General features: G+C 44.8%; 1 protein-coding gene across 2 annotated transcripts in view; it reads left to right on the forward strand.

Annotated features, from left to right (window-relative positions):
* The window catches only part of GALNT14 (polypeptide N-acetylgalactosaminyltransferase 14), a 1,097,368-nt gene that overhangs the window by 1,002,897 nt on the left and 73,303 nt on the right, over positions 1-21,168 (forward strand). For both annotated transcript variants that reach the window (XM_085613021.1, XM_085613020.1), the window contains exons 11-13: positions 8,989-9,081; positions 11,090-11,173; positions 20,905-21,049. In XM_085613021.1, coding sequence (XP_085469147.1) covers positions 8,989-9,081; positions 11,090-11,173; positions 20,905-21,049 — 322 coding nt within the window. The remainder of the gene's footprint in view (positions 1-8,988; positions 9,082-11,089; positions 11,174-20,904; positions 21,050-21,168) is intronic.

The following is a 21,168-nucleotide window of genomic DNA, read 5'->3' on the forward strand; positions in this document are numbered from 1 at the left end:
AGCGTAACACAACTTTCAATATCGCAGCCTATCGCGGGAAAATAACCCTGTGTCAACTTGGAATTCACAACAAGGCAGTACCATGCGATAGGCACCAGATAACACGGACAGTGTCCCCGATACGACCACCCCGACGGAGATAAAAACACAAACCACAACACCAGAAAACATGCGATGAGCCCTTCCGCGATGAGGAAAGCAGGGATAAGCAGCGCGAGGGTAGCAATACTCACGCGCAATGCATGAACAAGCACAAGAACATCATACTGAAAATGCCACTGAACAAAATACAGCAAAAGTGGAGTACCACGGATGCACTCTGGCCAACTGCAGAGGACAACATGCACACCACAACATCCAAGCACTGTTGAAGGACAGAACCGACAGGCACACCGCATGAAAGAGACCAGTGGCAGGCAAATCTGACCTGCTGGAGCAACACACCCACTGTGCAGCATACGAACATAAGCAGAAGTGCACCTCGACATTTACAACATCCCGGTACAAACAGCAACCCCTCCACAACTGAACACAGGACACACCTGGACCGCAAAATGTGCAAAACCAGGCAAATCACATCTGTCATCCCAGGGAAATGTAACATGACAATGCACAATTCCAAACGCTAACCTGCAAAAATGTTTAATCCACACATGCAGTGCAATTGGACATCTACTACAGTCCCATGATTGCCACGGCCCGACACAATGTGAAGTGCTCATGAGAAGTAGGTGTCAATGATGAAGTTCCTACGGGCCATTCCAGCAGCAGCTACAGTGGTATGTGGCCCACCTGCCCCATCACCATCTTCATCGTTCGGTAACTCTGGAACTGGGATCCATGGGAAACTGGTGCGAACACAGATGTTGTGCAACACACAACATGCAACGATCATCTTGCACAAGATGTCCGGTCTGTACAGGAGCTTGCCACCTGTGCCATCCAGGCACCTGACACGTTGCTTCAACACGCCAAATGTGCGTTCATCTATGCCCCTGGTGCATGTGTGGGCCGCATTGTACTGCCTCTGGGCGGGTGTATCCGGATCTTGGATGGGAGTCCTCATCCAAGGGCAGAGTGCATATCCATGATCACCTGTGACAGTGCAGGGAGAAAAGAGTCTATACTTTGTTCGTCAGGATATACTTTGTTCGGCAGGCCCACAAATTCAGTGACGCCTGTGCTGGCTGTGTGGGGGGTGAGCGTAAGCCAGCCCTCAGGGTGTAGCTCCTGATTACCATGGAGTGGTGTAGTCATGTCTTGTAGGTGGTCATGTAGTCTGACTTGTCGAATGTGGCTTGGACACGTGTGCATCCCCACTGATGTGCTTTGTGCGTTGGTGGCTGTGGGATGTGTGGTGTGTTGATTTGGTAATTACCAATGAGCAGTCCCATTCCATATGTGCCATCCTGGAAGCGCTGGTTGATGATGGACTGTCGGAAGATGAAGGAATCGTGCACACTGCCTGGGTAGTTGGTGGCGACATTGGTGAAGAGTCCCTGGTGGTCCACTATTGCCTGCACATTGATGGAATGCGTGTGCTTTCTGTTGCGGTAGTGCTGTGCAGTATCCACAGGGGGCACATATGTGCAGTCAATTGCACCAAACACAGCTGGGAATCCGGCTATTGCGTAGAAGCCTTGCTTGGTCTCCAGATGTTCCTGTGCAGTGTTGGGGAAGTGAAGGTACTGTGGTATGAAGCTGAGGATTGCATCCAAGACAGGTGTGATGAACTTTGATAGGGCTGGCTGTGAGACCCCTCCGACTCTGGCAATTGTTGGTTGGAATGTCCCAATCAATCAATCAATCAATCAATGCATTGTAGTGCGCTCTACATACCCATGAGGGTCTCAAGATGCTGGGGGTAAGTGGGGGTGCTGCTACTGCTCGAACAGCCAGGTCTTGAGGAGTCTCCTGAAGGCCAGCAGGTCCTGGGTCTGTCGTAGGTGTATGGGGAGGGTGTTCCAGGTTTTTGCGGTGAGGAGGGAGAACGATCTGCCGCCGGCGGTCGTTCGACGGATGCGGGGGACGGTGGAGAGGGCGAGGTCAGCGGAGCGGAGCTGGCGGTTCGGAGTGTAGAATGTGAGTCGTTCGTTGAGGTACTCTGGTCCGGTGTTGTGAAGTGCTTTGTGAGCGTGGGTGAGGAGCTTGAAGGTGATCCTCTTGTTGACGGGGAGCCAGTGCAAGTCTTTTAGGTGGGCTGTGATGTGGCTGTGGCAGGGGATGTCGAGGATGAGGTGTGCAGAGGCGTTCTGTATGTGTTGTAGTCGTTTTTGGAGTTTGGCTGCGGTTCCTGCGTATAGAGCATTGCCATAGTCCAGTCTGCTGCTGATGAGGGCCTGGGTGACTGTCCTTCTGGTTCTGGTGGGGATCCATCTATAGATCTTACGGAGCTTGCGGAGGGTGTTGAAACAGGAGGAGGAGACGCCGTTTACTTGCTGGGTCATAGACAGTGCAGAGTCCAGGATGACTCCCAGGTTGCGTGTGTGGGCGGTGGGCAACGGTGCAGCTCCCAGTGTGGCCGGCCACCATGAGTCATCCCAAGCTGAGGGGGTGGATCCAATGATGAGGATCTCCGTCTTGTCCGAGTTCAGTTTCAGGCGGCTGTTCATCATCCATTCGGCGATGGCCTTCATCCCTTCGTGGAGGTTGGACTTGGCGGTGGTGGGGGCCTTGGTGAGGGAGAGGATCAACTGGGTGTCGTCGGCATATGAGATGATGTTGAGGTCGTGCGATCGGACGATGTTGGCGAGCGGTGCCATGTAGACGTTGAAGAGTGTAGGGCTGAGGGACGATCCTTGGGGTACACCGCAGATGATCTTGGTGTCTTTGGAGCGGAATGGGGGAGGCGGACACTCTGGGTTCTGCCGGTGAGGAAGAAGGAGGTCCAGTCCAGGGCTTTGTTGTGGATCCCTGCGTTGTGGAGGTGTGTGCGGAGGGTGTGGTGACAGACGGTGTCGAAACCGGCCGAAAGGTCCAGGAGGATGAGGGCCGCGGTTTCTCCATTGTCCATCATGGCCCTGATGTCGTCGGTGACGGCAATGAGGGCTGTTTCGGTACTGTGGTTGCTGCGCAATCCAGATTGGGACGGGTCCAGGATGTTGTTCTTTTCGAGGAAGGAGGTCAGTTGTCTGTTGACAATCTTCTTGATTACTTTCGCTGGGAACAGGAGGAGGGAGATGGGCCGGAAGTTCTTGAGGTCCTTGGGGTCTTCTTTGGGTTTCTTGAGTAGGGCGTTGATCTTGGCGTGCTTCCAGCTCTCCGGGAAGGTGGCGGTCTCGAAGGAGCTGTTGATGATCTTGCGGAGATGGGGTGTGATGATGGAGGTTGCTTTGTTGAAGATGTGGTGCAGGCAGGGGTCAGATCGTGAGCCGGAGTGGATGGTGTTCATGATTTTGATGGTGTTTTGTCGTTGACTTGGGTCCAGGAGAGCAGAGGGTCGATGTGGCTGGGGGGCGGCAGGTCAGGGGTCTCTGTGTCTGTCAGGGGGGCCTGGCTGCTGAAACTGTCGTGAATGTGTGCGTTCTTGCTTTGGAAGAAGGCGCCTAGGAAATCGCAGAGGTCTTGTGACGGCGGGATGTCGTTGGAGTTGGAGCTGGGGTTGGGGTTGGAGAGTTCCTTCACGATGTTGAAGAGCTCTTTGCTGTTGTATGCATTGTTGTCAATGCGCTCTTTGAAGGAGGTCTGTTGGACTTGGCCCTTTTTGGCAGGTTCACCCCTGAACTTTTTGCCTTAAGCTCTGACATGGTGGTAGTGGTTTTAGGCCTCTGGGCACTTTAGCGCTGTGGCCCAGTGTAAAGTATGTGCGCTCTCTCAGTGCGTGTGGTGGCCTGCCCTCCCTTAGGAATGCATGGGGGATAAGTGTGTCCATGGTAATTCCTGGTATGAGAGGAGTGCAGGGTCGAGTTTAGTATGTATGAACTTGGGAGGATAAATGCTGCGCAATGGTGTGCGCAGACTTATGGTGACTGGTGGAGAAATGCCACTTTTAGAAGTTAGCATGTCTGTGTGCTATGTGTCTGCCTGCCTGATGTGAATTGCATTTCTGGCTTGTGATTGACAGGACCTGAGGGGTGTGGTTGGCTCCAGGAGGGCCAGGGTGAGTCAGCTAGGCTGAATGGGACACCTTGGCTAAGAGTGGTGGCAGGGGTAATCCCCAAACTCTGAATAGGACTGTGCCCAGGCTGTACAATGCTGGCTCCGCCCCCTGTGGTGTGTCTGATCACTGAGCCCCCACCTGACAAAGGGGAAGAGGAGCTTCGAAAACAAATTGCTCCAAATCGCCCCTGAACCAGTTGCATCTGGTTTCCCATGCCCTGCACTTTTAGACAAAGTGAAATGCTAGTATAAATGTTCAGTACTGTGTTGTTCTCCTGACTTGAGGGGGGCCTGCTGATGCCAGGCTCCAGGAGGAACCACCACGAGGGACTGCCTCCCTGCAGGAGGGCCCTGTGAGCTGGCCTGCCTGGGCCCAGCCTTTGTCCCCCTTCATCCTAAAGGACTCCCCTGGAACTTTGCTTGAGCGCTTGACGTTCATTGCCCTAAAATGGGGCTTCCTAGCGATTGACTCTGGTCTTTGGAAGCGCTATATCTTTATTTGCTGAGAGAAGCGCTGTATTTCTCCCTCCCCGGGATGGAGGGAGTGCTGCCATCTATTCCAAGGGAATCCCGACGTAGGGATTCCCCCACTTTGCCGTGGGAAGAGCGGGTGCCCACCCCGCATTCCGGCAACCTTTTATGCGCATCAAAGTCGGCGGGTGCCCACCCCGTGTTTCCTGCATGTTTGAAAGAAGCGGGTGCCCACCCCGCACAGGAGAACAGAGGAATCACCGCCGCAGCCCGAGACAAAGCAGAGGTGCTGGGCCGCTACCAGCGCGACCGGAATCCCTTGTAAATATGACCTAGTGCCAGGTGGCATGATGTATATTATGTGAGTACTATTCTAATGTGTTATGAGAATACAAAGGCTATTTTTGATATAACCTTGTGTGGAGTTCCTTTTGTAGTGTCCCTGGGGTGTTGTTGCTGTGTGCGTGTGCAGATGCTTTACACATGGCCTCTGGGATAAGCCTGACTGCTCGTGCCAAGCTACCAAGGGGGTGAGCATGGGTTATCTTTGGCGTGTAACTCCCTTGTCCTGACTAGAGTGGTGGTCTCTGCCTGGCTTTGGCACAAGCCTTAGCCAACCAGAGATCCCATTTCTAACATGGTCCTTTTGGCGATTCGGATGAGTTGGTGGTGTCTGCGGATGGCCCTCTTGGCGGCTGTGTTGCTGTCCGGTGTCTGTTCGTGGAGCCAATTCTTCTCGAGTCTACAGCAGGCCAGTTTGGATGCCTGGAGGTTGGCGGTGAACCAGATGGCTTTTCTGTAGGTGCATCTGTTCGAGGGTTTCTTGATCGGGGCAAGAGTGTTGGCACAGTCATCGATCCATTGCCTGAGGTTAAGGGCGGCAGAGTCGGTGTCGGTAGTGTCCATAGGTGGTTTTCGTGCGAGGGTGGTGATAAACTGGTCTTCGGTGACTTTGCGCCAGCTGCGGTGGGTGTCCTGCTGTGTGCGGTGGTGTGTGGTGGGCTTTTCGAAGGTGAAGTGGACGCAGCGGTGGTCGGTCCAGTGGAGTTCGGTGGTGTGGCTGAAGGTGACGTGGTTGCTGGCGGAGAAGACGGGGTTGAGCGTGTGTCTGGCGGTGTGGGTGTGAGTCGTGACAAGCTGTTTGAGTCCGAGGTTGGTGAGGTTGTCGAGCAGGGTGACGGAGTTGCTGTTGCTGATGTTCTCTAGGTGAAAGTTCAGGTCTCCGAGGAGGATGCAAGGGCGTGTGTGCTGACAAAGTCGGTGATGGAGTCGCTGAATTGCGGCCGGGGACCGGGTTGCCTGTAGATGAGGGTTCCTCTGAGGGTGGTGTTAGGGTCAGTGTGGATCTGGAAATGCAGGTGTTCGGCGGCGATCAGTGTGTCGTCGATGCTGGTCGAGATTCTGAGGGTGTTTCTGTGGATGATGGCGATTCCTCCTCCTGTTCCGTTGGTGCGGTCCCTGTGGGTGATCTTGTAACCGTCAGGGATGGCTATGTCGATGTCGGGTGCCGAGGAGGGGTTCATCCAGGTCTCCGTCAGGAAGGCGACATGTGGGGAGGTGGAGTCGAGTAGGTCCCAGAGTTCGATGGCGTGTTTGCGGGCGGAGCGGGTGTTGAGTAGAAGGCATCGGAGGCTGTTGCATCCTACCCCGGTGGCCAACAGGTGCAGCACAGCCAGCAGCTTTGTCTGAGGTGGGATGTTGGTTGTCTGCTGTGTTGGGACCATCAGCCTGTGGGCGATGTGGGTCATGATGCAGAGGATGGTTGACCTTTTGAACCTGTAGCGGGCAATGACTTCCTCGAGCGTTAGGTCTGTGAGAGTGGTGCATTTTTGGTAGGTCCGCTGTCTTACTCTGCGCTGCCTCTGTGTTGGTCTGGGGGAGGGAAGTCCGGGTCCTGGGGGTGGTGGCGGTCAAGGGGGTGGTGGCGGTAGGTTTTGTGGCACTGTAGGGGCTCCATGATGCATGTATAGTAGCTCCTTGGCGTCGTTTGATCTTCGGGTATGGCTGTGTGTGGGGCTCCGTTGCCTACTGCAGGCAGTCGGCCGTCTTTACACCTCCTTGGGGCAGGTGTTAAATACCTGCAGCCACTGTGGCTTATCGCCTGTTTTTGGTTCGCTTCGCAGTTCTGTAAGTTCATTGTGAAAGTGGTGCTGTTGATTTTTCATGTGTTTTTGCATGGGAACGCCTACTCTGCATCTCATTAGAGTTAGTTGGTTGTGTCCGCAGTGGTGTTAGATTTTGGGTCAGTTATCGCGGGAATACTGGCATTGTCTGTGGTTTGCACCTGCTTGTGAATGGGGTGTTAAATTTATCTCCTCTTTTGTTGCGATAAGGTGGTGATAATTCGGAGATAAGTCCTTGTGAATATGGCCCACAATCTTTTGTGGATTGCTATTAGAATGTATTACACGTGAGCTTTGTGGCGCAGATTTCTAGGCTACTAGGGAAACCACTCAACCGCAGAAAACCACAAAACTGAAGACTCCAACCTTGATGAGGTCTTCTCACATATGAATTTCAGGCTTTCCCTGCTGAGATAAGCCATACACTACATTTGTCATGGTGAACCATTTAATTTTTCCGAGTCGCAGTCACTTATAAGCTTGCCACGAAAGGTGTATCAGTTCGGGTCTACTGAACCTCACAAAGTGACAATATATTTTTCAGTTATTATTGTTCTTAACGGGACAGTTTTAGTTTTTGCTGTATTTGACAAATCTGTTTTCGGTAGCGCCAAGATGAGTATTTTTCTGTGCAATCTAACTTTTTTTCTTCATAGGGACTATATTTTACCCTTTGGAGAAGCCCATTTTCATAACTGCATATCAATTTTGGTGGTATTCCTTGCTCATTCCCACCCTGGAAAGGCATTTTCTACTACTCATGACCGGAGAAAATCTCCCACTGATTTCGGGAAGTGAATGCAGTACTTAATATGAGCTGGTGCTTTCCGGAGATCAGCACCGGCACTTAATTGGTTACGGTGTTCGGCACCGGTGCCTAACTGTTCTAAGTATGGTGTTGACAGTCTACCACATGGTGGCGCTGCTCATCTAATTTAGAGATGAGCAGACCAACAGTTGTTCAGGAATACAATATACATTTAAATGGCTAATACCCGCCTCCCCAGCCATTCCTTTAGTTTTGGGGACCTGAAATAATCTGAACTGCCGCATTTACATGCGAGAGAGATTGTTAGAAGTTGTTTTGGCAGCAATGACAAGGGTGATGGGTGGTGCAAGCTGCAGTGGCCTCCTGGTCAGAGCCCTGGCACTTAATATTTTACAAATTAAGCACTGAGTGAATGGGTTGTGTAAAAGTTTATAAGTAGCCACAAACTCTGAACTCTGTGATTTTTCCAAACTTCCACGAATATCCTTCAAGCAATTTTCATACAAGTTGAACCTGCTTGTGCACATTTCTTTCTGGCTAGCCTTTGTTTGGTCAAAGTCCTATTTCTGTGTCTAACTATCTCTTGCACTACATCCTTTATTTAGAACATTAAGGCCACCTGCATTTTCTCTTTCTTCAAAGCATGTCCTAAACACACAATATACTCTCGTTGTTCTGTAATAAACCAGGAGTAATCCAAGAGTGAGTCAGGTCAAATTGCTTTTGAAGTGGACCACCAGTTTTTATTGAGGGCCTGATTTAGTGTTTGGGGGACAGGACCCCACCCCCAGTGTGCTGGATATCCCATCCACATTATTACAAGTGCCACAGGATATAATGAATGTCTAATTAGGCAAACAGTAAAGCTATCACCCTTGTGATGAAGTAACCTGTCTGCCAAACTCCAAATTGGGCCCTAACACTTTACTTTCAGAAGCCAGTGCTCAAACTTAGAATAGCTTTTGGTCACCAGAGATGAAGGCCACACCGTGTGACTTTTTAGTGGATAAATTTGTGTTTCCTTCCTATCACGTGAATGGCCAAAGAAGCATCCAATCTCTGCTGTTACATCAGTGGTAAATTTGAGTCAGTGGTTTATGTGGCTCAGCACTGGTACTTAATTGTCAACACCGGCACTTATGACAATCTGACACATGGTGGTAATGACTATCCAATTGAGAGAAGGGCAAAACAACTGTTTATTAATTCAATATACTTTAAAGAAAAGACTAATACTTGCCACCCATGCCATTCTTATACTTTTAGGGGGATAGTAGAAGTCTGAATTGTCACACTTGTTAGAGTGTGATGGTTGGTAGTTGTGTTGGTTCTGCGATTGGCGGCACTGACAGGGGCAATGGGTGGTGCAACCTTCAGTGGCCTCCTGACAAGGCCCTGGCACCTATTGTTTTACAAATTAAGCACTGTGGTACATACAGAATAATTAACATACACGAGAATTAGAATATACTTAAGCAGGTTTTGATAACAGCAGCTCAATTTAGATTGAATTTGCTTATATTTCAGAAACACCAAACGCACAGCGGAAGTGTGGATGGATGAGTTCAAGCAGTATTATTATGCTGCCAGACCAGCCGCTCAGGGAAGGCCATATGGCGAGTAAGTAACCCCACTAATGTATGAGAGGGATTGTCGAATAAGGTTCCTTCACAATGTCTTCATAGCAGGAATTGTTTTGAATGTGTTATATGACATTTTGACTATGATCAAAAAATCTCACATGAAAGCATAACTTTTTTCGTTTCAACTCTAAATATTCCTATTAATTATTATAAAAGTGGAGAAAAAGTGGATATAGCCACTCACTAGGGACCCCATTGTTCCCGCGTCAGTATTTTTGTCAAAATACGATACCTGCATGCTGTGGAATGTATGATGTGCAGAATTACTGCTTTATTCTGAGTGCCACACCTTAATTGGTTGATAAGGCGTAAATGCTGCTTTTGTCCCCTAATCTGAGGTATGAAACTTGGAATGTTGTGAATTTCAAAAAGCACATATTTCACCATGTTTTATATGAAAAACACCTCAAATAAAAAAAAAATGATGGGGTGCGGTATTTATTGCAGATTTTGGCAACCAAATTTGGGCGCACACTCCAAACTTTGAATAACTGGTGTATTTTATACTAATTTATAAAATAAATTTGGACAAGGCTAGATCGCAAAACATTTTTGACTGGCGCTATTTCATGTAATTGTTGGTAAATCCGTACACCTTTTACCATCGTTTTATGAAAGCACTATTCATGAGGTGGTAATATGTGACAAGAACGTTTATGTACCTTCTTTATGTGACATTCTATTGTGTTGGAGATTGTGTTCCATTGCTTTAAGAGCTGCTGTGTTTTATGCTGCGCTATTGCAATGTGATTTTGTTGTGTTGTACTGCAGTTGTTACGTTGCATTCTAATTGTTGTTACTTTAGATATGTGAGCACATGCGGCTACATTGTTATCAAATAATATAGGCTTTCAAATTTCCTATGACAAGCAACAATTTACTACTGTCTGAGGTGGTAAAAAAAGTACTGCTCCTGCTCTGAAACTACTTAAGACACCAGCAGCCTAAAACTGTGGTTTCTGCCAGTGCTCACGTGATGTGATTCAGCTCGTAGTCTTAGATGCCACTTTTTAGTGAATTCACTACGTTTCGATCTGTTCTCTAGGACAATCATGAGTTACAACGCTTTGTAAAGGAAAGGTTAGTACATGGCTATAGCAGTAGTGTCTTAAGAACGTGGGGGCATATCAGCAAGGCGAGGCGATAGAATTATCGCTGCTTTGGCGGCCGTTTTCGGCCGAAAAGCGGCGATAATTTTATCGCCTAATTAGCAAGCTCACGCTAACGCATGAAAACTTGCTTTAACGTAGGAATTCCTAACGCCCAGCTTTGCATCTCTAATGAGATGCAAAGTGGGCGTTCCTGACCTGACATGACAGGAGAAATGTCGCTAAGCGACATTTCTCCTATCATCAAGCCCCATGCTATGAAACATAGCGGCAAGAAAAGTAGCGATAACCCCTGTTATCGCTACTTTCCGTACGCCTGCTTCAGGACTGACTTAGCCATGATATCCTATGGAAGGTGGATATCATGGCTAAGTTTGTGAGTCTCTATCATCAAGCTAACGCCACATTGCGTGAGATTATCGCTGGGTTTCCAGCGATAATCTCACGTTAGGCAGTTAGCGTGAGGATTTTTATCGCTTTTGAGATAAGCGTTGCTAATAGCACGCTATCTCAGCGATAAATCCATGCTAGCCGGCGATAATTATCCTAGCGCCAAGTGTACTTAGCGATAATTATCGCCGGATGTTGCTGATATGCCCCAAACAGAGGCGTAAATTGCAAGAATCATAATGTATGTATGTTTTTGTAAATCGGATCTATTAGTAGCACAGATAACATTGATCATTTATGTATAAGTGACCCAGTGGCAAAATGTATGTCCATTGCTTAAGTTCTGGCCGGTCTCGTCATTTTTTTGTGTTGCTTTTATTTACTGCTCCACAGTGGAAATCCATCCAGCAAATAGGTGATGTGTTTTTGGAAAACTATCTTGTTTCTATGTATTTTCTAACATAAAATGCATGTGCTTCTATGCAGCATCCAAAAACGATTGGCACTCAGGAAGAGCCTCAAATGCCAGTCGTTCAAATGGTACTTGGAGAATGTTTATCCAGAGCTAAGGTACGGACTGAAAGTTTAGCTGAATAAATAGCTCTCTGAAAGATGTAAACATTGACAATTTAATATGTCGTTCTAGTTTGTGTAGATGACAAAACAATTCTGAAGCTCATGGTTATCCTATGAAGCATAGTTTTACACTCTTTCAAACTTGGGTGGAAAGCCCACCACAAGACCCATTGCCCGCCCCTTTCACACTAAGTATAGCATGAAAGAGGGCCTTATTTACAAGGCGGCCTTTGGCTTATCGCCGCCTTGTGAATAAGAGGAAGCCCCTATCGCCACCACAACGTGATGTTGGGGTGGCAGTAGGGGCTTGTAATATTCCCCTTAGTTTAAAAAGGTACACATATATATCGCTGTTGGGAAATATGGATTTTATGGAAGCGGCGGTCTAGAGCATAGACGGATTTGATCTGGTTTACATTTTAGGATATTAGTAGGCCGTAGATGTGAATAGGTCGAAGGTAGGATTGCTTTTATAAAATTCTCATCTTTTATTCTGTGCATGAGAGACTTTTATATTCTGCTTGAAAGAATTCATTATATCATCTATTTAAAATGTTAGTTAGGTTATTAAGAGGAGAAGCTGGATCCCTGCACTTTTAGAGAAATGTTGCTTCATTTCTTTTGAATAAATGAATAAGTAATGGTATTCAGATCTGATAATGATGATGAATAATAGAATTACAAATAGCCATAACGGTGAGCATCAGCATGGAGCATTAGGTGAAATGATAGGAAGTGCTAGTGATTGCCATTGTTGGTTACAATTTGTGACCTTGTTCATTCTAGTGAACAATCTGGCATTGAAATATTTCACTTTTTCGAGAAAATGCGAAGCTTAATATTAATATATGGAATAAAGTACCCCCTCCTGTATAATATAAGGGTATAGCAAGGAACAGAGGAGTTCCATGACCATATAGAGGAACGAGGTAAAAGGCTAAGTTGCTGTAAAAGGTTATGTAACTCCTAGGTGACTTGAAATATCCTTATCTTGTACGACAGGGGATACTTTATCCCATATATTACATGGTCACACGATCACCTTTCCCACAAATAACTTGCATTATTGGAGATAGTTGTAGTGGCAGTAGTAGAAAGAGTACAAGGAGGAGGAGGATTGGTAGAATTACTATCATTAATTTTATGAATATGATAAGAAAACTAATCAATACTATGGTTGTTATTATGGTTACCATGATTGTTGTTCTATTGGATGCCATTATCCTAACCCCAGACCTGATCATGTAGGCAAGCCAACTGCACTATACATTAATAGTTATCTCAAGGTAGGTATTGCATGTCATTTCAGTTTATTTGGACACCTGAACATATTAATAACTGCTAAGTTATTGTTCTAGAAGATAGCACAGTTGAATATATTTGTAACTTCACACAAGGATTTGCAATAGAAAATTAAACATAACTTGAAATTTTACCAAAATTGCATCAATGCATCTAAAAAAAACTTTAATAACCCTGACACAGACTCCTTAATGACCATATTAAAAATTCTAGCTTGGATGGACCTCCCCTATATTCTTTCAAAAAACTGAGTTATCACTTGCTTCTCAAGAAGGAAGGGATTTATTTAGATAGTGATATGATGTACTCCTTTCCTTCAGGGCAGATGAGGGATATACCCAACTGCCCTTGCAGACTAGAGCCTGCCATGTTTATAGATTCCCACCTGCCTGGGGGAGAATCTGTGCCTTCAGAGGAACTGCTTCCATGGCAAGGGTTATTTTCAAGGTGCCTGTACTGGAAAGTTTTTTATAAACATACATTTTGTGTTGTAAAGAAAATCAGTAAAATTTCTTTGAACAATAAAAACATAAACTCTCAAAGCAGGAGTGTTTTGGTAAAACAAAAAGCAAATTTTGGAGGGGGTCGCTTCTGTGTTTTCTTGTTCAGGACCATCAGGTTTTCCCTTGGGTCTTGAAAAGGGAAAAAGTGAGTCCCAAAGTACACCTTAAATGGGGTGAATGGTCTGACGTATGTTAAGGCACTTAGAAAGACATCTCAATGCAAGGGGACATAAATCTAAAGTATCTACAAAGCAGAGGATCCACAAGCTGAAACGTGATGCTTTGCCTTACTTAAATAGAGCGGGTGACCCAGCGGTGTGGTGGATGGGATACTCCTCCATGTTTCATGAAATTCATGACTGCATAAGGGCTGATGCCTGCTGATCCAGTATGCAAGATAGACTAGTTAACAAAAGTGTGTCTGTGTTTTAATGACTCTGTCCTTATGTGGCTGGCTTTCAGTGTGTGTCCCCATCTGGCTACGTTCAGGCATTTCACTATTCTTGAAGAAGGCTGAGGAGCAGGGTCGGACTGGCCTGTGGGGCAGACAGGCAACACCTAATAGGGAGGTCTGACTGGGCAGTCTGTAGGCCTCTTTTGTCAGTCTGGTAAGCCGGTTTTTACTATTAATTTCCCTGATATTAAAACAAACATTGCCTGCAGCAAGCAGAAATCCATGCAGTCTCCCACACCTTCATAAACACTTATACAGTGTGCCTTTACAAATTCAAAACTGTCCCAGTTTGCAAACAAGGGCATCTTTTTAGTTTTCTAATTCGCTATTGGAGGCCACTTTTATTTTGGTGTCTATTTTCTGTCCTGGCCCAACCCTGCTGAAGAAACACACAAGCTACAAAAATGAGATACATTTATTTACCAGGAGAAATATATGTTAATAACTTATTCTGCTAAAGATATGATGCTAATGTATTACTTGATGTGCATTTTACTCATCTGCAATTGCTAAGATAAAGTAAACATGTTGTGTTCATGTAGAGATGGTCTTTAATAATTTTGTCAATATGGCAGGGAAAACCTTTATGAAATGTAAATTGCATTGTTTCTATGTTATCATAATTACCCAATTACCCTCTTGTCATCGTGGACAGCTCGCAGGGATAGATCTGCGTGACAGAAATCAGCAGCCTGTGTATTTAATTTGAATTAATTGTTCCTATTTTTGTACTAATTTAATTAAAGAATGTTAATTCTTAAATGTGTGTAGTGGAATGGTAAAGTTAATTGGAGAGTACACCTCCTGGATGAAGAGCTCAGCTTGGTATTTGTTATGCGTTGGAGGATTTCTCTTTTTTTATCTGAAACGCTCCCTGAGAGGTCTTGGATTATTTTACTGAATAATTTACATGCAGCATTAATTGGCGACTCTTTGTCTGCTCTGAATGAATCTCTCTGCTGCTTTCCATATGCCACTGAGTCTCCTCTGTGGGATTTGCAGTACACATTCCTTGGAGCTGATAGGAAGATCCCTTCTAGCAAGTGCTTCTTTTATTATCATCCCATAATTGCCAGAGTACATGGTAGAAAGATTGTCCAGCAATAAGGGCATTGTCTGAAAGCTGTTGAAATGTTTTTTGCAAACGCGTGCTTTTTTGTAATGAGATTGGTGGCATCTAGGTGTTCAGGTTGTTTTCCAGCCCTATAATTTAAGCAGCTGCTGTTGCTGTGTACATCTAGACTGGTCTTCACTCATCTAGTTCTCTTTTACACATTGTTGGTTTTGGTCCCTCTACTGGGATCAGGTTCCCGTAAATCCTCACCATTCACCAGATAAGTGGGAATTCTTCCCAGTGGCAGTAGTCTTCCTCTTTCACAGGATACTCTCAATTCACCTTGAGCTGCTAGACCTCAGGGAACATGTTACCTGTAAATGTAATATATATTGGTTCCTCCAGTTTGCCACATCAGTCCACGCCCTTATTCCCAGCTGCCAAGGGTGGAGCCATTGGAAAAAGCCCACAGTTGAACAATATCACGTTTGGCCACTACAGTTCCCTAGTTCACCAGGATCCTGTCTCCCCTAGGCCCAGTATACCAAGGAGAGCAATTCTAGGGCACATCTCAACATGAGACCCCACCACGTGGGAAAGGATATTGAGCACAGTAGCTCAAAATATGCGTTTGACCAGACAGGAATCTCCCCTCGGGTCTCGGCAGTTGGCCACATGTGATTTTAATATGCTACACAGACCACAAGTAAGTCATACAAGTAACCACCTCCAGATAAAAAAGGCATGAGTGCCAGGCCAAAACCTTCCTCTTTACTGCCTATAAGTGACCCCTTGGTAGGCCCTAAATGCCCATAGGGCAGGGTGCATGGTATTTAAAATTAGAACATGTATTTTCAATGCTTTACATCTACTAACAGTGAAAACCTCCCAACATAGATTTAACTGTGGCTAGCTCTCTCATAGAAAAACAGTGGGTTACAATATAACAACTTGTAGTGCTTGATTTCAGTTTAGAAGTAATTAGATAAATGGTGTAATGACTAATTTTAATTGTAATTTAAAATCAAACTTAATGTTATTAAGTCGGATTTAATATTACTATTTCAAAAATGACACTTTTAGAAAGTTGTCATTTTCCTGTCTAAGCCAAAAGGACCTTTCTGTCAGTGTCCAGTGTCACCTGACTGCTGATGGCTTGCTGTGGCGGGATGTGGATTACTCCTTGACAATGGAGAAAGGTCGTGGGTTTGGGGAGGTGTTTTCCTTCTTTGAAGAGGATGGTCTGGGAATCTGTGTCCAGCCCCTTCCTGAGCATCAAAGAATGTCTACCCTGTCTCTGGCAGATGTAGCTCACACCTAGGTTTGCAACCATTTTGCCTTGCTATTCAACATTGCTCCAAACCCAGAGAGAGGGGCCACCTGCCCCAGAAATGATATGAAGTGACCACAAGGGAGGGTTTGCTCATTACCTTAGCCATACCTCTCGGTGGACACATGGAGCTCTGACCAGGGGAAGAACGGTTCTGCAATGATTGACTTAGGTAGACAAGGGCACTGTGGGATTGTTTACTGTGAAACATACCAGTAGAGCTGCAAATGTGGGTAGGGTCACCGCTTGGAACATAAACGCTGTTGGCTAGGGAGGGACCCATAGTTTCCCCCACCCACAGTCTGGCACTGGGCATACATGTGGTATCCCCATTACCCTGCTCAGAACACTCATGGACCTGTGAAGATCAGAAGAAGAACAGCCCTGCCATCTGAAACCTGAAGGAAGACTGCAACTGCTTGCCTTGGAGCCTGGATCATAGAAGTGACTCCAAGGGTCAGCTGCCTGACCTCATTTTGAGTTACAGGGACACAACAAGCTTCCAGAAGCCTGTCCCATGCAAATGCCCAGCAGACCAGTACCAATTGGACCTGCCCTGGACCATGCTGTTGGCCTCTATTGGAGTGAGTCCGAAACCCCATGTGGTGCCGCCCTGGTCCTGGACTCTTCCTGTCCTCAAATGCCACTAAGTGGTACTTAGCATAGTGAGCACAGGATCTACATCTGGGCATACCTATCACACATAGGGCATCAGCTGCATGTACAACAATGTGATGGATGGGATGTTAAAATTATAAGTGAAAACATTTTGCCCACCAATCCACTCTAGACAACGTCCTCCCTTATGCAAATCAGTACCTGCCCTGCTCCCCATGGGAACAGTCTGTCCTGAACTACCAAACAAGGCCACCTCCAGGAGGGACCTCATGCAAGCCCAATCCAGTTTAGCACTAATTGGGGCTCGTCAGTAGAGTGTAGCTTCAATGCTGTAGCAATGTAAACATGACCCATGTCTGGGCATATTCATTTCACTCATGCATCAACTGCAACAACAACAAGAATGGGATGGGTGGAATGCTTAAATTAATCTCAGACACTGGCAATCACTCAGGGCCACATTCTAGTCCATAATTTTTCACCCACCATGCCACTCTAGACACTGGCCACTTGAACCATCTGCATCCGAGCCCCAATTAGGGTGCAACACGTTGCTTGTGTTCCGGTTCATGGAGGACCAGGCTGGGCAGTTCAGGCTAGATTTTTCCTATTGGATCAGGGTCAAGACTGATTTGCATATGGCTGGTCAAAACTGAGGTAATTTTGGAGAGGGGAATGACGAGAATTGAAAAATTGGCAGGAATAATATGCGGAAATCAGATTTACCATGCCAATTCCCACAGCAAGTGAAATCTCTGGGTGGAACAGCACCCAACAGTGGTGTTCCTGCAAACCTCAATATTCTGATGGACCCTGTAACTCCTGTAACCTGTCCCACCAAATTATTGGGCCAGTCATAATGACGCCTTAGTGTTAGTTGCCCTGCTCTTTTACAACTGATTGCTTTGTCAGCTAAAATAATAAACTGAAGCTGTTCTGGCTGCTTACCAAAGGGAAAGACTACAAGTGTGAACTAGAGCACAAATGGCAAATATTGTCCTGCTTAGATTGTCTGGTTGCATATCACAAAGATATCTAGCTTAATAAATGTTAATCCGCTTCAGAAAATTGGCTTACGACACCAAACATATTTTGAGGATTTCTTTCTGAAAGCGGTTTTCAGAACACCTGTGATGCTCCATTAGCAAATCAATCACTGTTGACCATTCGGATAAAATCTCTGTATTTGTATGACTGAAATTGACAACATTCAACAGACATTGAATCCGATTCAAACTGAAATTTTCAGCAGTGGTCTCTGAAACCATGAAATGTATCCCAGTGACCTAGGACAGACACCTCCATCAGCAGCTTCTGTGAAAATCTTGACAGCAGTGCCAAATGGAGGACTTTCCTTGAGCTTCTGGGTTTTCTTTATGTTTTGTTATATTGGTGGAAACAAAGGAAAATCTCTCATTGTTTGAAAGAATCTCAGGGGATGACAGCCCACATAGCATTCAAGTAACACCTTATTTAGCAGTAGCGCCGCTTACTGGCATCCTGCGGTTTGGCACAGTGATTTCAACATTCTGTCACATATTGGATCTTTCATAAGAAAGGTCCACACTCTAGACAATTCATCACTATTGTCCTAACAGTCTATTTGGGACATACATTCTGCTTCTCATTAAGTCCCTATAAACTCGGAGGCCTGGTTAATTTAAAAGATGCAGAAGTAAGCAAGAGGATCAGTTCAAAGGACAAACCAATCAAGACAAAATGATAGAGGAGGTTTGTGAGTGGCAGTCCATATTGGCACAGCATGTGAAGAATGCAGTGCAGTTCATGCTGGGTGAAGAGAAAAGAATTATGAGTGCACATTAATAACAAAAGGATCAATTGACCAATAAAAAATAAAAGTTCCACAGAAAATGGAAATACACCATGTAGTTATTAAAAAAGGAGAATGTATATGAATGCAAATAATTTTATTGGGATTTTAAGAAAGGCAGATCAGAGGGTGTTTTTCAACAATGCTAGAAGGTAATGGAAGTAATTTAGAGCCAGATGTAAGACACGTTTATACGGTTACCGACTCTCAGTTTGGAAGGGGTGTGTTGTAGGCATCGCTTTCAAATTGCAAATCAGTATGTGATGTGTCGGTGTTTTACAGCTCTAATCCGGCTGCATTTTACTTGTCGCAAACATATTGGTCTCAAACTACAATCTGCATTTTGTGACCTGTATTGAATTTTGTGAACTGACTTATGTACTAATAGTTTTTTTTGTAAAATGTCCTTTCAGAGTGGATTGCAACCTGACCTACTTCATGAATATCAATGAGCTAAGTCACAAATTGCAACTCACTCCAATTGGATGCCATCACAGCGATGGTGGCCTGCTGGGTTCAGAAGACCACCTTGTCTATGATCCCATTTAAATAAAGAAAACTTTGTTTAATACAGTTCGTACTCATTTTTTAACATTCACAAAGGTTAAGAAGTCTCAAGGGGACCAATTCCCCGTTGTGGAATGCTTTTACACCCCAACTCGAGAGTCAGAAATCTTTCAGTATTACGAGTGGGTTACGATTGCAACACATTAACACATCACATGCCAATTCGTAAATTGGAAAGGATGCCTTCAACACACCCCTTTCCAAATTGTGAATCAGTATATTAATTCCCAATCCCATTTTCTAAGTCAGTAAATATTATGCACTCCTAAAAGGGTATTAGTACATAGAATAAATCTTCATTGCAGTCTGAAACTCACCTATGATGCATTTATTATTTGCTTCCAGAAGCTTTTTATACTTTCCACTGTCAAACCTAAAGTCCCTCTGAGGATGCTCTTATGGGTGTATTTGCCAAGACCTTTTCTTTCTGTTGACGTGTCAATGTTTTTATTTTACGACTTAAGGGAAAGGGGATCTGAACTACCTGTCTTAAGCTGCATTCCCACCTTGCTTTCATACAGGATTAGGAATCACATTTTTGATAAGCCATATCATTTACATTCATTAATTTGTACAGTTCAAAAGGTGCATACTAAGTAAAATATGCATATATGAATGCATTATTAGATACTCTTTGCCTAAACAAAGCAAGACCAAATATTCACAAATTATGGGAAAGGTGGCAGAAGAGATTGAAAGTTTTAGAAAATAACTATGTTTCATGTACCACATATGAGCATTTAAATACAGTATTTTATTCAGAGGAGCTATTGTAAACATTGGGTACAAACAGCATTGGTAGCCATTTGTACACTAGTGTACTAGGGTTGATACTAGGTTTAATAGTTCATGCACTGATGCCACAGATGGACACACAGCCCGCCTCTATGATCCCACTAGAGCTACTTAGTCACACAAATACATTACTTACAGTTCAGATACAGCTCAGTTAATCTCTGGATCTCACTAAGCGTTTCTCTTAATACCAAAGCCTCATTGCAGTGGTTGTCCTTGAGTTGATAACTGATGATGAAACCAATGTCCTCAAAAGTTTAACAGTGAACCTCATGGGCTACACGGTCCAAGAATACACATAAGCTTGTCTTTTAACATTCCTGATTTGCCTGTCTCAGATTCATTAAAAGGGGCTCTTCCCAGAAATTATTAAGACAAGATTGTCCTTAGAAGCCTGTCTTGATCAAAGGCAGAGTCTATTATTTGAGCAAATGAGATGCAGACCCTGTATACTGTATCATGTTTGAACAAGAGACTGTGTCTCTCCTTCATGCAGAATTACATTAAAATGTGCTTTCATCTTTTTGGGAGGACTGTTTTACTGTTGCTCTGACACTTAGTTCCCAATAGAAGACCTGCATAAATTCAGTCTTTGCAAATCCTAGCATTCTGTAAACAGACATGAGCAAGGGAATGTGTGCTTTGCATTCCATAAGCTTCTAATGGCATCAGTCAGAAATTCGACTTAGTTTCTACCAGGTCAAGTGGCCCACCTTCATCTGAAGTAAAAGGATTAGTGAAGGGAGTTTTGTTAGGACACGAACAACTGTATCCTTGCAATGACCTGTTATAAATGTCTTTCTTAGCCGCAGCTAACGGAGAATTGAGAGGCAGTTCAATGTAGCTGCTCCTTATATCGATAACATTTTTCGTATTTACCAACACTATGAAAACCGATCCAATGCCCACAGTATGGGTTACATGTCATCCCAGAAAGCACATACACATTTAGAGAAGCACAACTAACTAGACTGATAAAAGAACACACCCAAACACACATTGGGACAAGCACGTACTCATTCACAACAAGAGACTGACACACATATGCAAACACACACAATGAGCCCAGAAAATATAAAATGGCACTCTTCTCATGTGCATGCATTTTTTGATATAGTCTCAGAATATACTGTGTAATGCTAAACGTTTTTTAAACATGGTTAATATTTGTGTTTTCTAATGTTTTACTACCATGTAGAAAATCATGTTTTAGAAAATTTACCTGTTGTCTTTGATTATTATTTTATATTGACTATGTTATTTTTCCTCAGAGTGCCTGCAGAGACGTTACCAAAATCAGGAATTATAAGACAAAGAAAAAGGTGTGTTGAGTCTCAAAAACTTGAAGATCAAGATTTCCCTGTTCTGACCCTTGTCCCATGTAATGGCATGAAAGGGGAAGCAGCAGCAACTCAGGTACAGTATACCTGTTCCTTTATCCTAGCTGTGATGCTGAACATATTGATTTATATGCTTGTTTTAGCCCGAACTAGACCGTGAGGATCATCATGGCTCTGTAAATTGAGAGAACATTT

This window comes from Triturus cristatus, chromosome 6 (genome assembly GCF_964204655.1).
Source record: "Triturus cristatus chromosome 6, aTriCri1.1, whole genome shotgun sequence".
NCBI classification, from domain to species: domain Eukaryota; kingdom Metazoa; phylum Chordata; class Amphibia; order Caudata; family Salamandridae; genus Triturus; species Triturus cristatus.